The following is a 17,659-nucleotide window of genomic DNA, read 5'->3' as shown; positions in this document are numbered from 1 at the left end:
GAGTTTGGGGGTCAATATGACAGAAAATACCCAAAAGTGACACCATTCTAAAAACTGCACTTCTCAATGTACTCAAAACCACATTCAAGAAGTTTATTAACCATTCAGGTGCTTCACATGAATGAATGGAATGTGGAAGGAAAAAATAAACATTTAAATTTTTTTCACAAACATTTTACTTCAGAACCTTTTATTTTTATTTTCACAAGTGTAAAAAGAGAAAATGAACCACAAAATTTTTTGTGCAATTTCTCCTGAGTACGCTGATACTTGATATGTGGGGCTAAACCACTGTTTGAGCACACGGCAGAGCTCAGAACGGAAGGAGCGCCGTTTGACTTTTTCAATGCAGAATTGGCTGGAATTGAGATCGGATGCCATGTCGCATTTGGAGAGCCCCTGATGTACCTAAACAGTGGAAATCCCCCACAAGTGACCCCATTTTGGAAACTAAATCCCTTAAAGAACTTATCTAGCTGTGTCGTGGACACTTTGAACCCCCAAGTGCTTCACAGAAGTTTATCACGTAGAGCCATGAAAATAAAAAATCATTTTTTTTCCACAAAATGATCTTTTAGCCCCCAATTTTTTATTTTCACAAGGGTAACAGGAGGAATTGGACCCCCAAGTTTTCCAATTTGTCCCGAGTACACTGGTACCCCATTTGTGGAAGAAAACTACTGTTTGGGCACACGGTGGGGCTCGGAAGGGAAGTAGTGACGTTCTGGAATCCAGACTTTGATGGAATGGTTTGCGGGTGTCATGTCGCGTTGGCAGAGCCCCTGATGTACCTAAACAGTGGAAACCCCTCACAAGTGACCCCATTTTGGAAACTAGACCCCCCAAGGAACTTTTCTAGATGTGTGGTGAGCACTTTTAACCCCCAAGTGTTTCACTAAAGTTTATAATGTAGAGCCGTGAAAATAAAAAAATCATTTTTTTTCCACAAAAATGATCTTTTAGCCCCCAATTTTTATTTTCACAAGGGTAACAGGAGAAATTGGACCCTAAGAGTTGTTGTCCAGTTTGTCCTGAGTACGCTGGTACCCCATACAGTTGTTTCCAAAAGTATTGACACCCCTGCAATTTTGTCAGATAATACTCAGTTTCTTCCTGAAAGTGATTGCAAACACAAATTCTTTGGTATTATTATCTTCATTTAATTTGTCTTAAATGAAAAAGCACAAAAAGACTTGTCCTAAAGCCAAATTGGATATAATTCCACACCAAACATAAAAAAGAGGGTGGACAAAAGTATTGGCACTGTTCGAAAAATCATGTGATGCTTCTCTAATTTGTGTAATTAACAGCACCTGTAACTTACCTGTGGCACCTAACAGGTGTTGACAATAATTAAATCACACTTGCAGCCAGTTGACATGGATTAAAGTTGACTCAACCTGTGTCCTTGTGTGTACCACATTGAGCATGGAGAAAAGAAAGAAGACCAAAGAACTGTCTGAGGACTTGAGAAACCAAATTGTGAGGAAGTATGAGCAATCTCAAGGCTACAAGTCCATCTCCAAAGACCGGAATGTTCCTGTGTCTACCGTGCGCAGTGTCATCAAGAAGTTTAAAGCCCATGGCACTGTGGCTAACCTCCCTAGATGTGGACGGAAAAGAAAAATTGACAAGAGATTTCAACGCAAGATTGTGCGGATGTTGGATTAAGAACCTTGACTAACATCCAATCAAGTTCAAGCTGCCCTGCAGTCCGAGGGTGCAACAGTGTCAACCCGTACTATATGTCGGCGTCTGAATGAAAAGGGACTGTATGGTAGGAGACCCAGGAAGACCCCACTTCTTACCCCGAGACATAAAAAAGCCAGGCTGGAGTTTGCCAAAACTAACCTGAAAAAGCCTAAAACGTTTTGGAAGAATGTTCTCGGGTCAGATGAGACAAAAGTAGAGCTTTTTGGGCAAAGGCATCAACATAGAGTTTACAGGAGAAAAAAAGAGGCATTCAAAGAAAAGAACACTGTCCCTACAGTCAAACATGGCGGAGGTTCCCTGATGTTTTTGGGTTGCTTTGCTGCCTCTGGCACTGGACTGCTTGACCGTGTGCATGGCATTATGAAGTCTGAAGACTACCAACAAATTTTGCAGCATAATGTAGGGCCCAGTGTGAGAAAGCTGGATCTCCCTCAGAGGTCATGGGTCTTCCAGCAGGACAATGACCCAAAACACACTTCAAAAAGCACTAGAAAATGGTTTGAGAGAAAGCACTGTAGACTTCTAAGGTGGCCAGCAATGAGTCCAGACCTGAATCCCATAGAACACCTGTGGAGAGATCTAAGGCTGAGTGCAGACGGAGTTTTGAGCCCTGCGAATTTTTCCGTGCAGAATGGAAGAAATCCGCAGGTCAAATGACCTGCATTTTTCCTGCGGATTTCTTCCATTTTTCCTGCTGTTTCCTTGCGGTTTTTGTGCGGTTTTCCACTGCGGACTCCCCCCTGCGGATTTGGTGACAGGGGAGATGGAAAACCGTACAAAACAAGTGACATGCTGCAGATTTTGTACCGTGGAAAAATCCGCAGCGTCTGCACAGCGTTTTTTTTTTTTTCATTGCTTTTAAGGCTACTGTACATCACAATGCGGATATGCAACGTTTCTGCGCAGTAAGATCCGCTGCAAATCTGCATCGTGTGCACACAGCCTAATAATGTCAGTTTGGAGAAGGCACCCTCCGAGTTTTGTGTGAAATGATCAATGTTTTGCTTTTTGTTTCATTTTCTTTTGTTTTTTCATTTAAGACAAATTAAATGAAGATGATAATACCAAAGAATTTGTGTTTGGAATCATTTTCAGGAAGAAACTGAGTATTATCTGACACAATTTGCAGGGGTGTCAATACTTTTGGCCACAACTGTATGTGGGAGAAAACTACTGTTTGGGCACACGGTGGGGCTCGGAAGGGAAGTAGTGACGTTCTGAAATGCAGACTTTGATGGAATGGTCTGTGGGCGTCATGTAGCGTTTACAGAGCCCCTGATGTACCTAAACAGTGGAAACCCCCCAATTCTAATTCCAACCCTAACCCCAACACACCCCTAACCATAACCCTAACCACAAACCTAACACCAACACACCCATAACCCTAACCATAGTCCTAGCCCTAACCTGCGTACCTGCTTTTTTTTTTTTCTTTACTTTTCTTTTTTTCCTTTTGTGACAAGATCGCTGCCCTGCGTTCTGACTCATAGTAACGCCACTTCTCCTCTGATCTCACACTGACAGATGATCAGAGGAGAAGCAGTGTTACTTTGTGACAAGATCGCTGCCTGGCACAGCTGTGCCGGGCAGCGATCAGCTGTGCCAGGCAGCGATCTAGTCACAGTAACACTGCTTCACCTCTGATCGTCTGTCAGTGTGAGATCAGAGGAGAAGTCGCGTTACAATGAGTGATATCGCCGGGAAACAAGCAGCTTTCCCAGCGAGCGCTCTCATTGGCTGCTGTGACGCTGACGTCATCAGGACCTGAACCAATCAGGTCTCGATGACGTCGGGGGTCCCAGCATGCATTGTGCATCGGGATCCCCGCGTTATAAGGTATGTGGGGGTCCCGAGGGTCAGAAAACTGCCGACAGTAGATAAACGTCGGCGCTGCACAAAGCCCGGCAAGCGCCAACGTTTATCTACTGTGGGCGGTCAGGAAGCGGTTAAACTAACTACATAATTAAATAGTGGCTACAGAACTGAATACAATAAAAATCTCTCCTTTTCAAAGATATTAGCTTGTAAAATTCAGGTTATAATTTGTTGTTAAGTCCAATGGGACATTACCAAAGGTTTTTTTGTTGTTTGTTTACTGGAGGCATGTACTTCCCTTGCATGAGGTTGATTTAATAAACAGGCAGCAACATACGGAGGATAAAAAAACACGCCTCCACAAAAGCTTTTTAGAAGGTTTCTTCATTTAGGATTTATCTGATCTCCTCTTTGGTTTCACTGCAGAGCTTTGTGTGACCGCAAAGTCTTGGGAGCAGAGAGCGGAGTATGTTTACTAGTTGTGGCCAAAAATTTTGAGTCCGACACAAATTTTTTCATTTGTAAAGTTTGCTACTTCGTTGTTTTTAGATCATTTAGCCGCAGTTTTTATGGTTACTAAAGTACAATTTCATAAGCATTTCATAAGTTTTGAAACTTATTATTTAAAGATATAACACGTTAATGAAAAGACTCAATATTTAGTGTTTACCCATATTTTTCAAGACTCCTGCAATTCGCCCTGCTATGCTTGATAGCAGCTTCTGGGCCAAATCTTGACTGATGGTAAACCATTCATGTCTCATCAGTGTTTGTCGGCTATCCTTATGAAGAGAGAGGTGGCACTCACCGTTCCATGTAAAATTCCTTTATTGGTCCATCTTGAAAAATTGCAGGAAGGTACTCGTGTGGAACACAATTGACGGCTGTTTCGCGGCTCTTGTGCTTCAGCGGGCCCTGTCAGTGTTTGGAGGTTATCACATTTTCTGTCATTTTGTTTGTCCACCCATTTTTGATGGGTTTGAGATCTAAGAAGTATCCTGGCTATGGATCCAAAATTCCCTTGCTTTATTTACTTAGACACTTAATCACAGAGTTATCATTCTTATTCTGTGACATTGTGCTCCATCATGCTGGAAAAGCATTGAGAGAAGTTGCTCTTGAAGTAAGTATAGACACTATTCTTTATTCAAGACAGTCGTCTTAGGCAACATATGAATGGTCCCAAGAATGATTTACTGTTTGCATTACAAACGACTCATGTAATTGCTGCCCTTTTTTTTTTTTTTTTTTTTTTTTTTTATTTTTTTTTTTTTCAGGCAGTCATTTTTCCATATATCCAAAACAGTCTGAAGGGTACTTCCTCAGGGAAAAAAACTTTATGCTGTACTACCTGCAGAATGTCAGTCTGTCTTTGAAGATTTCTTGGAGAGAAGTGGCTTCTTTGCTGTCATTATTGATTGTAGATAAGGCGCCAAAAATTTTCACTTAACTGTGCATGAACCTTGTTTATTCCATTCCTGAACAAGCGCTGCACTGGTGTTGAACCAATCTCCTTACTGAATCCTCTTTAGGAGGTGGTCCTGGCACTTGATACACTTTCTTGGGGGGCCTTGGATACCTCTTCACAGTCATTGAATTTTCTTTTTGATGTTTTTGATCCAATATATGTCCTTGCCTGTAAAGCCCTTTTGAAGCAAAGTAACGATGCCTGCACAAGTTTTTTGTTCAGGTAATAATGGTTTAAAGACGCAGACAGTAATTTAAAGCAACCAAACTGCTCTCATAATTTAGTAATTAGTATGACTGAGTGATGAGATGTCTTGTCATCGATAATACTTTTTCCTGAGTGAACAAGATCACTGATATGATGTAATCAGGTCTTTTTTGTGGCAAATCCGTGTAAATGTTTTTATTGAGATTAAGTTTTCAAGGATTGAAATGAATTAATTTTTTGCAATTCTTCTCTTCATTCCCCATAACCATCTTGAGTTCTTGAGTTAATGCAAATTGTTGTCATAAATACTGAAGCAGCAAACTTTAAAACACAAAATTTGTCAGGGTCAAAACTTTTGGCCACAACTGTTCAGTTAGTTTTGAGGTTGAGGGGGAAGTACAGCATAGTTGAGCTTTCTCTCATTATAAAAACATCTGCAGCTTTCCTCTGGCAGTACGGGTTCCTTCCCCAACACTGACTAACCTGAGATGAAACCTGACAAGGGGTGCATCTCTGCTTCATTCCCAGCGCTTTGGCTCTGCTGTACTCCCTCCACTCATAATCGCACACAGATCTGCTGTACTGCTTTAACGTGTATATTTATAACCTAAATTTACAAGCTAATATTTCCACAGTGGAGAGGAGAAATTAAAATAAAAAAAAGAGGCAGCTCTGCAGCTGCTATTTCATGATCTGGCCAGGTTAACATGCTCAAACTGGTGAAAAGTCCTTATTACGTACTAAGAATAGTGAAGAAAAGATTTTGTGCGTGTGCTTCTGGTCATGGCAAAAGCTTTCTGAGCAAATGGCAGGGCTCAAAAGGGAAAGGAGGAGGGGGATACAAAGCTGTGCTTCGACCATCAAACTACAGGAAAACCGGTTCAAATACAATTTAAATCAATGTGTGATACATATTGAAACATTCCTTGATTTGTCAGGGCTTGGGTCACACTGAAATGCTTTCTTATCCCAATCTTAATTCCTGGGTTTAGACATCTGTGGTGGATTTAGATTCTGTGCACTCTACTAGACAGGTGAGTTGGTTTTTTTTTTTTCAATTTGCTCAGGGGTCTGTCTTAAATAATATTTAACTAAAATGGATAAATATTGGCCAAATTTAAAAAAAATCTGTTTAGTGGGCACTTGACATTATTATACACTAAATGAAATTAAGCATTGCCTCAGAATGAGTCCTTGTTTTTGCGATGCGTTACGTGGGGTGTGCTTTAATAAATCGGTGCTCCAATAGCTGCGTATGAATGGCTTCTAAACTACCAGACCCATGCTGTACAAAATGCCCCATAATTTCCTCACATTTATTACAGTAACAGGAGTACATATATGGGATATATAAATGTTTTGTTTTTTTTGGATAGAATTTTTTCCAGAGCTGTATATAGAGCAATTTAGGAGACCACTGCAAAATTTTCAGTTTGTCTGATTTTTCTCTTTATAGGTATATTTTTGAGCAAAATGTAAATTGCTCTTTTATTCTATAAACTACTTACAACATGTCTTCGAATTTCTAAGCACTAAATTTTGTATTTTCAGAAAATGAGAAATGGTCAAAATAGCCAAAAAATGCAGTGCTTGCAGACCTCAAATAATGCTAAATAAAAAACAAGTTCATAATCATGTAGAAACAACAATAGTAATGTTGTAACTCAGAAAGAGTTCAGAAATCAATATTTTGTGGAATAACCTTGATTTTTAGTCACAGCTTTCATGCGTCTTGGCATGCGTTTCACCAGTTTTTCACACTGCTTTTGGGTGACTTTATGCCATTCCTGGTACAAAAATTTAAGCAGTTCTTCTTTGTTTGATGGCTTGTGACTATCCTTCATCCTCTTGATCACATTCCAGAGGTTTTCAATGGGGTTCAGGTCTGGAGATTGGGCTGGCCATGACAGGGATTTGATGTGGTGGTCCTTCATCCACACATTGATTGACCTAGATGTGTGGCATGGAAACACCAGTCCTCAGAGTTGGGGAAAATTGTCTGAGCAGAAGGAATCAACTGTTTTTCCAGGATAACCTTGTATGCGGCTTGATTCATACATCCTTTGCAAAGATTAACCTGCCCAAATCCAGCCTTGCTGAAGCATCCCCAGATCATCACCGATCCTCCACCAAATTTCACAGTGGGTGCAAGATACTGTGGCTTGCACATCTCTCCAGGTCTCTGTCTAACCATTAGATGACCAGGTGTTGAGCAAAGCTGAAAATTGTACTCATCAGAGATTACCTTACTCCAGTCCTCCATGGTCCAATCCTTATGGTCTTTCTCAAGCTTCAGCCTGGCTCTCCTTTGCTTCTCATTGATGAAAGGCTATGTTCTAGCTTTACATGACTTGAGCCCTTCCTCTAGGAACCTGTTACGTACTGTTCTTGCCGTGCACTTCACACCAGCTGCCATTCCTTTTGTAGGTCACTTGATGTCATCCTGCGGTTGCTGAGTGACATTCGAATAAGATTACGGTCATCCTGAACAGTGGAGAGTCGTTTTTGCCCTCTGCCGGTCTGTAGCTTTGTTGTCCCCAATGTCTGCTGCTTGACCTTGTTGTAATGGACTGCCGTCTTAGAAATTTTAAGGACGGAGGCAACATGACGCTCACTGTATTCCTCTGCTAGTAAAGCCAGAATTGAGCCCCTCTCTCCCTCTCTCAAGACTTTTCAACTCCTTTGGCTTGGCTAGTAGTAATTTTTTCATTCCTATTACTTTTGGGATATTACTAGCACTTGTTTTGCCATCCAGCTTGTCCTTTTGCAAGAGGATTGTCAACACCACAGCAGGGTTTTTTATTTTTTTATTTTTTATACTTTCCTTCGTTAAATAAGTTTTGGCTCAGGTGATCACCTAATCAGAAACACATTGGGTAGAATGAGGTGTACTCTGGTTGGAATTCAACTGACACTGGAATGGAATGGCTGTCAGACATGTAGAGGAGCTGATTTTTATAAAACTGTGCAGTGGTCTCTTAATTTTTGCCAGAGCTGTATATTTCTTGTCCACCCTTACTTGCTCACTTGTGAAATTATGCTTTGAAAAAAATGTATTCCTTGTAACCCAATGGTCTTATATTGTATCATTCTGTCTTTCCTGAAAATTCAGGGATTTGTGGCTGAGCATTCTTTTGAATGTGGAGACTAAAAGTGGTCAGTGGTTTCTATGATGGATGCAGCGTATCTCCCAGAATGCCTTCTTTGAGGCCCTCAATCTCTTTAGATGACTACACTGCTCAAAAAAATAATAAAGGGAACACTCAAATAACACATCCTAGATCTGAATGAATGAAATATTCTCATTGAATACTTTGTTCTGTACAAAGTTGAATGTGTTGACAACAAAATCACACAAAAATCAATGGAAATCAAATTTATTAACCAATGGAGCCTGGATTTGGAGTCACACACAAAATTAAAGTGGAATGTAATGTCCTTTAAAACAAGTCAAAATGAGGCTCAGTATTTTTTGTGGCCTCCACGTGCCTGTATGACCTCCCTACTGTACAGCGCCTGGGTATGCTCCTGATGAGGCGGCGGATGGTCTCCTGAGGGATAAAATTAAAAAACGTTTAGAGATTGATTACAGAACAAGAACAAATTGTTCCAAAAACGTTTTGATTTGATGAGTGGTGGTAGATGCAGAATTATAATATAGTTTTATATAATTTTATGAAACAAGTGGTCAGAAAAAAAAAGGAACAAGAGCCTGATCAGCAATAAGTTATAGTAATGTCACTGATTGGACTTAGGTTAGATTGATGTACCAATTTCAGTTATGTATACCTAATTACTAGGTTGTCTTTTTTTATTTTCACACCAACAGACGTGATGTGAGCAGAGCCGTTATGAGCTTAACCTAGTGCCGGTATTGTAATTGGTCTGCCATGATTGATGGAGTAATCATCGGGATTACAGATAAAGGATCACCGTGATTCCTCCCTCAGTAATGTCTTCTGGCATAAAAAACAACCCTAAAAACAATTACTTAAGTACTGTTTTTTGTTCATTCTGATTCCCAAAAATCGGAATACAAAGCGATCAAAAAATGTTATGCGCCCAAAAATGGTGCCACTAAAAAATAAGCTGTCACATGACTGTCGGCCGAAATATGGAAAAACTATAGCTGTTGAAATCAGGGCTGTGGAGTCGGTAAGCCAAACCTGCGACTCCGACTCCTCAATTTCCCTTACACCGACTCCGACTCCAACTCCGACTCCGACTCCACGACTCCGACACATATTGCTTATATTTAAGTGAAAAATTTATTGTAGTACAATGTGAACCTCAGACATTTAATCATTTTTATGATCCAATAATCAAGATATTTAGATAGAACAGAATATATATTGGTGTGCTACCCGGTTTTCATTCTTTTTGGTACAGATACGATATGGATAGACAGATATGGATAAATGGATATATAGATAGAGCAGATTTCTAATCTGCTTTTGCTATTGAAAACATTATCTATGAGCTCAAAAACCTTTCAGGTGATGCAGTTTTTTTAAAAAGATGATCAGCTTTTGCAGCTGAAAAACGTATCCTCAAAAAACACAGGAAAAATGCTGTGTGTGAATGTAGCCTTAGATCAGGAATATAACAGCCATTTATAGGACATTTCATTACTTTCCCAAACTCCTATGAAAAAATATTCAGCACATCCTGCATTGAACTACTGTACCCAATTTATTATATATTTTAGGAGTCGGAGTCGGTCCATTTTATACCGACTCCAACTCCGACTCCGACTCCACCAAAATGAGCACCGACTCCGACTCCACGACTCCGACTCCGACTCCACAGCCCTGGTTGAAATAAGGGGATGCAAAAACTAGTTTTTGCAATAAAAAGCGTATTTTAGTGTGTGACAGCAGCCAAACCTAAAAACCTGATATAACTCTGGTATTACTGTAATTGTACTGACCCGAATAATAAACTTGTCTAATCACTTATACTGCACGAAAAATGGCATGCAAAATAAATAAAATCAATTCTTTACCTTCTATTGATTTGTTCATTCTGCTTCACAAAGATCGAAGTAATATGGCTCGGCTCACATTCATCCTGCGCTGATCATTTACACTGGGTTTCCATGTAATTCTCTGAAGTACATGATTCAGATGGAACCTCCAGCGGAAGATCCCCTATAATGATGCAGATAGTGGATGCTGTAGGACCTGTGATCTGGCAGTGTCCGTATTTTTAGGCACGCATAAAAGCGCTGTAAACCACAGTTTTGTGCACTTTTGAAAAGGATACACTGATCAGAGGCCACACGGAGTCCAGAGTAACTCTGCGGCCTCATTATAGTGAATGGATCCATCGGAGATTTCATCTGTAACGTCACTCGGAGATTTAAACAGAAAACCCAAAGTAAGTGCTCGGCGTAGAGCACCGGATTAATGTGATCCCAAATGTTATGGAAAGTGTTCCCAATAAAAGCTTCAACTCAACCCACAAAAACAAGTCTTCACTCGGATCTGTCACCTGTAAGTGGAAATATAGAGGGCTTCTACTTTATTGGTAGTTCAAGGGCTCCAGAAAAGTGAAATTCAGCAAATTCTGCTCTTCCAAATGCGTGTCTCCAGAAGCATGAGCTCGAGTAGTCACTACAACGTACTGGGCACTACAACGTACTGGTCACTATAATAGCAGTTTGCAATTTTCACGCCGCAACATCCACTACTGCTTGTTTCTGGAAAATGGCCATGGAGGAAAAATTGTCAAAAAAATTGCCAAAAAAATGGTGGTGTAAAAATGAGAACCTTCTAATTTTTTTTGTTTCAAAAATTGTGGTGATGTAAAGTAGACATGTGCGAAATGTTAACTATTTTCTGTGACATCTCTCTGATTTAAGGGCATAAGAATTTAAAGTTTAAAAATTGCTACATTTTCATCACATTTCTGATTTTTTTTTTTCTTCTCTAATAAACATAAGTCATATCAAAGAAATGTTACCACAATCATGAAGTATAATAAATGTCACTGAAAAGCAATCTCAGGAACCGTTGAAGCATTCCAGTGTTATTACCTTATAAAGTGACACTGGTTAGAATTGAAAAAAATTTGCCTGGTCAGGAAGGTGGAAGGGTTAAGTGAGCACATTGTATATCTGATCTTTTGTATATATCACTCGTGGTTTAAAATTATCACTAGTGGCTTATTATGTGAACAGAGCCTACCAGTAAATGCAAGTAAAAGACAAAACTACGGTATTTCCATTGCAATGTATCTTATGCTCTCTATGGTATCATTTTACTGTTTAATAAATATATATATATATATACACACTATAACTAAGGCAGTATTATTGCCACAGACTCAATCTATAATATTAGTTGAGAAAATGTCATCACATTTCATTTTGCTTAGATCTATGAGTAATTTAAAGTTTCCTCTTTTCAGAACTAGAACTCCCATTTCACTGGTGTCATGAAAACCTATAGACAGAGGGAGAAGCAGGGAAATAAGACCCAAGAAAGCATCAAGGCTCCAGATGAGGCAAAGATCAAGGTAAATATTCATGTTTATACAATTGTGTGGAAAAAGTGTTTGCCCTCTTCCTGATTTCCTATTCTATTGAATGTTTGTCACACACATAAATGTTCATATCACCAAACAAATTTAAATATTAGACAAAGATAACACAAGTAAACCCAAAATGCAGTTTTTAAATGAAGGTATTTATTGTTAAGGGAAAAGGAAATCCTAACTTACATTGCCCTGTGTGAAAAAGTGATTGTTCCTTAAACCTAATAAGTGGTTGGCCACCCTTAGCAGCAACAACTGCAGTCAAGCATTTGCAATAACTGGCAATGAGTCTTTTGCAGCGCTCCGGAGGAATTTTGGCCCACTCATCTGTGCAGAATTGTTGAAATTCCGCCACTTTGGAGGGTTTCCGAGTATGAACCACCTTTCTAAGGTCATGCCACAGCATTTCAATTAGATTAAGGTCACGACTTTGACTAGGCTGCCACAAAGTCTTAATTTTGTTTTTCTTAAGCCATTCAGAGGTTGACTTGCTGGTGTGTTTTGGATCACTGTCCTGCTGTATAACCCAAGCAGATGGACGGACATTTTCCTGCATGAGTTTTTTGGTAGACAGCAGAATTCATGGTTCCATTTACCACAGCAAGTTTTTCAGTTCCTGAAGCAGCAAAACAACCTCACATTGCCACCACCATATTTTACTGTTGGCATAATGTTCCTTTTCTGAAATGCTGTTTTACTTCTACGCCAGATGTAATAGGACATACACCCTCCAAAAAATTTATCTTCTGTCATGGTCATTCCACAGATTATTCTCCCAAACGTCTTGGGGATCATAAAGATGTTTTCTGGCAAAACTGAGATGAGCCTTTATGTTCTTATTTGCACCATCTTGCTAGAGAAGAAAAAGAAAATTTCATCCTCCAAGATGGCGCTGTTGGTGCATGCTCAGTAGCGGCAATCGGATCACCTCTATATACACCGATAGCTACTAATGCGCAAGCGCAGCGAGTGCCATTTTCAAATGGATTATTTTTTTTTAATATCAGGATAACCTGAATCATAATAATTATATACACAGTACACATGCGATTAGCGCAGGTCAAGGGGCAGGTCACTGAGAGATCAGTGACCTGCCAGGAGTCTTCAGTATTAATAGCTAATAAGAGCACCACATGGAGGCCCCGCCCTGGGTCATGAGCATATCATTAACTCAAAACTGAAAATAAAGGTTAAACAACAACCACAAGATGGATTTAATCCACCCAGGTATCATTTTAATCAGTATATCAGCGCAGACCTGACACTAGGTTACTGTGCACAATCCTGCTGACAGGTTCAATTTAAGTTAATTTACAGGATCTGCAAAAGGGCAGATTTGTGGGGTGTTCCTGGTATGCGTACCTGCTTGAAGTAGTTTGATACTCTGTCATCCATTGGTCCTGGCATTAATATGAATGTTAATTTTTGCCAGAGATATATGTCAAAAGTAAGAGACCACTGCACAGTTCTGTAAAAATCAGCTTCTCTACATGTCTGACAGCCATTCTACAGTGTCAGTTGAATTCCAACCAGAGTACACCTCATTCTACTTAATGTGCTTCTGATTAGGTGATCAACTGAATCAAATCTTATTTAATGAAGGAAAGCATAGAAAACTCTGCTGTGGTGTTCACAATCTTCTTGCAATAGGACAAGCTGGATGGCAAAACAAGTGCTAGTAATATCCCAAAAGTAATAGGAATGAAAAAATAACTTTCTCCTTCGCCTAATTGGGGGACACAGATACTGTGGGTGTATGCTTCTGCCGCTAGGAGGCTGACACTAAGTGGAAAAAAAGAGGTTAGCTCCTCCTCCGCCGTATACATCCTCGCCCCTATTGCGGGCGGAAATCAGTTTTTTGCTTAGTGTCCATGAAGGCACACGTCTGTTTTTTTTTTTTTTTTTTGCTGCAGTGTCCCTCCACGTATCCTCACCCGCGACGTGGGACACAATGCCGGGCTTAGCCCTGACCACCCCTAGGTATTGAAACCATGGGCTGTACAGAGGCACAAGACTAGTCCGTGCGGCCCCCACTGCTCCACCAATGCTTAGACTACGGTGCTGCAAGGCGGCAGACGGTCCCTCTCCTCACCCCCTGAAGGGGTTAGATGGAGCTAGGCTGCCTGCACCGTCCTATTTTGTCAAGGCCCCCTCACATACCTGAGCTGGGAAGCTGAAGAGGATCGCCAGTGAGGAGAGGGCCTGGGACGGCTCCTGCAACGAAGATCCAGGGCTGGAATCCGTAGCTGTCAGATGCCACCGGCCATTCCTGGCTGAGCGTGGCTGCAGAAGCGCGGTGCGATGAAGCCTGCGCCAGTAAGTAGCGCCATTTTTTTGCGGCGCCATGAAGTCGCGCCCCCCCGGTCCCTATTCCCCCCACCCCGACGCGGGCAGAAAATCGAGGCCGCGGCTTTAGCCAGAGCTAGGCTGCAACCGGAAGTTCCGCCTCCGGGCCGCAAGTCACTGGTGGCGGTGAATAAATTTAGCCCCCGGCTTCGGAGCGCGGCTAGGCCGCAGACCCGGAAGTGCCGCCCCTGGAGCAGTTTATATGCCAGCGGTCCGCCCTGCAGCTGGTGGCACGCAATTTCGGTGTGGAGGTGTCCAGGAACGTGGGGGGCACAGGACTGGGGCAAGTGCTGCCTGAGAGGCCACGCTACAGTGAAACGTGGTGCTACCTCCTCCCACCCATCCCCAGCAGCGGACAGATACAGCATGTCCGAAAAGGCAAAGACGCACACTTTTTTTTACGCTGCATGCATCTCTAGTCGGGCTGCGTTTCCGCGGGCACAGAGCAAGCGGTTATACGAAGCCTGCGAGTCCGAACGCGCCCAGGAGCCCTCCCCGGCGACCTTGACCAATGTGCCAAGCCCCCCGGAATGGGCCCTATCACTGTCACAGTCCATGGCGTCGCTTACGAGGGCAATCGAGTCCCTTCAGGCACCAGATAGGGGCAGGGACAGTGGCTCGCCGGCCTTAGTGTGTACCTCCACCTCACTAGAGCCTTCGGCCTGCAGGGGCCGCTTTCACTCCTGGCAGACCCAGGGGAAGAGAATCCACGCGGTGTTGCCCAGTCTATCCGGTGCTTTGGCATCCGTAAGTTCTGCTTCTCGCTCCCCGTCACCAGTGGTTGATAGCGAGCACACCTCAGATTTCGACACAGCCGAGCCCCTTGACCTGGATGCTCCAGGGTCACGTGAGACAGTGGACAGTCTCATAGAAGCCGTCAATCAGACCTTGGGGATTGAGGATGATTCCACCGCGGCTTCAGGCCATAAGTTGGCGTTTAAACGAGTGAAGCGGCCTCACAGAATTTTTTCCTCTCACCCTGAGTTTGAGGACATAGTGCAGCGACTCAGGGAACGACCAGACAAGCGTTTCTCGGGTCAAAAGGCACTCGAAGTAAGGTATCCATTTGCCCCGGACATCCGTAAGAAATGGACGACATCTCCGGTGGATCCACCGGTGTCGCGTCTAGCCACTAAAACCCTGTTATCCATTCCTAGTGTTTCCTCTATTAAGGATCCCACGGATCACCTCAGAGAGCTTAGCTTGCTCAGTATATGAGGCGTCAGGATCAGCGCTCTCTCCCTCGTTCGCAGCAACTTCGGTAGCTAAGGCCATGATCTCATGGTCAGAATCATTAAACAAGGTCGCGCAGGAGCGAGAGCTACCTGCTGAGATATCGGAGATCGCGAGTCAGATGGCGATGGCCGGAGCCTATGTAATCAATGTGTCTTTGGATGCAGCCAATTGCTCGGCACTTGCTGCCACAATTTCTATCAGAAGAGCTGTATGGTTAAGGACATGGCGGGCCGATTCTGCTTCCAAGAAGTCCTTGACTTCCCTGCCTTATCAGTGCGGCCGTCTATTTGGGGAGAAGTTGGATAAACTTATCTCTGACACCACAGGAGGAAAGAGCGGTTTTCTCCCTCAACAAAAGGTCAAACCACCTTTTCGCCACCCTTTTCGGGCACGTTTTCGGACCTTTCGCAACCCCGGGTGGACAATTCTGCCGCTTCAGGCCACCCTAACCAGGATAGGGAGCGGCAGGTCTCATATAGAACCAACCCATTGGGGAGAATGCGAACTCAGCAGCCCAGATCGAGGGGATCCAGATCCCAAAGATTATCAGCTAAAAGACTCGAGGCGTTTGCCAGTCGACACCAGCAAGGTGGGCGGCCGTCTACTCTGGTTTTGCCACTTCTGGGTCAAGTTACGTGTGGGTAAAGGAGTTGGTGGCCTCAGGTTACAAAATAGAATTTTTCAGATTCCCTCCAAGACGGTTTTTTCTTTCTCGTCTTCCCAGGGTGGATACCCAGGCAAGGGCTCTATTAGGGGCTATCGAATCGCTCCAGCACAACGGAGTCATTGTTTCCGTGCCAGAACACGAAAGAGCTCAGGGCTTCTATTCTAATCTGTTTACGGTTCACAAAAAGGACGGGTCTGTCAGACCTGTTTTAGACCTGAAGCTTCTGAACAAATTCATCAGGATCAGACCTTTCCGGATGGAGTCTCTCCTTTCAGTCATATCGGCCAAGGAGCAGGGAGAATACTTGGCCTCGATCGACATCCAGGACGCATATCTGCATATTCCCATTTTTCCTCCATCAGAGGTTTCTACGCTTCGCCATCAACGGTCAACATTTTCAGTTCGTAGAGCTTCCCTTCGGGCTAGCAACGGCTCCCAGTGTGTTCACAAAGGTTATGGCAGTTGTCATGGCCATACTGCATTCTCGAGGCATAGTCATCTTGCCTTACTTGGACAACCTCATGGTCAGGTGCCATTCAATATGGGTATGCGAGGAAAATGTCAACATCACGCTGGATACTATTGCCCACTTAGGGTGGTTGGTCAGCGCGAAGAAGTCATCTCTTGTGCCAGCTCAGAGGATTTCCTTCTTAGGAATGATCTTTGACACTTGCCGAGGGTTGGTAATTCTCCCTCAGGAAAAGGTGCTAGCTCTTCGGCAGGGAGTCCGGACACTTCGCCAACCAGTCCCTCATTCCATCCAGTTCGGGATGAGGATTCTAGGAAAAATGGTGGCGGCAATGGAAGCGATACCGTTCGCCCAGTTCCATCTTCGCCCCCTGCAGCACGCCCTCTTGTCAGCCTGGAACAGGAATCCTTTCGCGCTTGATCGGCGGTGCCGGCTGTCCTCTCAAGTCAGGCAGTCGCTCAAATGGTGGATAACCAGTTCCTCTCTGACCCAGGGGAAACCCTTTCTCCCAGACCATTGGTTGGTGATGACAACCGACGCCAGTCTCCTCGACTGGAGAGCATTGTTTCGCCACCACTTGACCCAAGGGCGGTGGTCCCCGCAGGAGGCCCACCTTCCGATCAACTTATTGGAGATACGGGCAATTTGGCTGGCTCTGCAACAGTTTCATCACTTTCTAGCAGGCCGCCCTGTCCGAATTCAATCGGACAAAGCCACGGCGGTGGCTTACATAAATCATCAAGGGGGCACCCGCAGCAGAGCAAGCATGTGCGAGGTGGGGCACGTTCTTCAGTGGGCCGAAGCAAACCACTCGGTGATCTCGGCAGTCCACATCCCGGGGGTGGAAAATTGGTCGGCATACGTTCTCAGCCGGCAGGGTCTTGCGTCTGGAGAGTGGTCTCTACATCCCGAAGTCTTCCAGCAGATTTGTCAACTGTGGGGAACTTCGGATGTGGACCTAATGGCTTCCAGAGTGAATGCCAAGGTGCCCACATACTCCGCTCGGGCCAGGGACCCGCAGGCAATCGCTGTGGACATGTTGGTTCTGCCATGGAACCAGTTTTGCCTCCCATATCTATTTCCCCCGCTGCCACTACTTCGGAGAGTCATCAAAAAGATAAAGATAGAAGGGGTTCTGGCAATTCTGCTGGTCCCAGACTGGCCCCGTCGAGCGTGGTACGCAGATCTAATGCAGCTGCTC

The 17,659-nt window shown here is 43.4% G+C and overlaps 1 protein-coding gene across 8 annotated transcripts in view; it reads left to right on the top strand.

Annotated features, from left to right (window-relative positions):
- HNRNPR (heterogeneous nuclear ribonucleoprotein R) overlaps positions 1–17,659 on the top strand; it is a 191,487-nt gene that overhangs the window by 21,339 nt on the left and 152,489 nt on the right. For all 8 annotated transcript variants that reach the window (XR_012227396.1, XR_012227398.1, XR_012227392.1 and 5 more), the window contains exon 2: positions 11,615–11,722. Coding sequence is in view for 5 of the 8 variants with exons in the window: in XM_073563270.1 (XP_073419371.1) it covers positions 11,642–11,722 (81 nt within the window). In the remaining 3 variants the exon portion in view is untranslated. The remainder of the gene's footprint in view (positions 1–11,614; positions 11,723–17,659) is intronic.

This window comes from Dendrobates tinctorius, unplaced genomic scaffold (genome assembly GCF_039654945.1).
Source record: "Dendrobates tinctorius isolate UK_male_01 unplaced genomic scaffold, ASM3965494v1 ptg000015l, whole genome shotgun sequence".
NCBI classification, from domain to species: Eukaryota; Metazoa; Chordata; class Amphibia; order Anura; family Dendrobatidae; genus Dendrobates; species Dendrobates tinctorius.
Note: the sequence above shows the minus strand (reverse complement) of the source record. Positions and strands in the feature narration are given on the sequence as shown.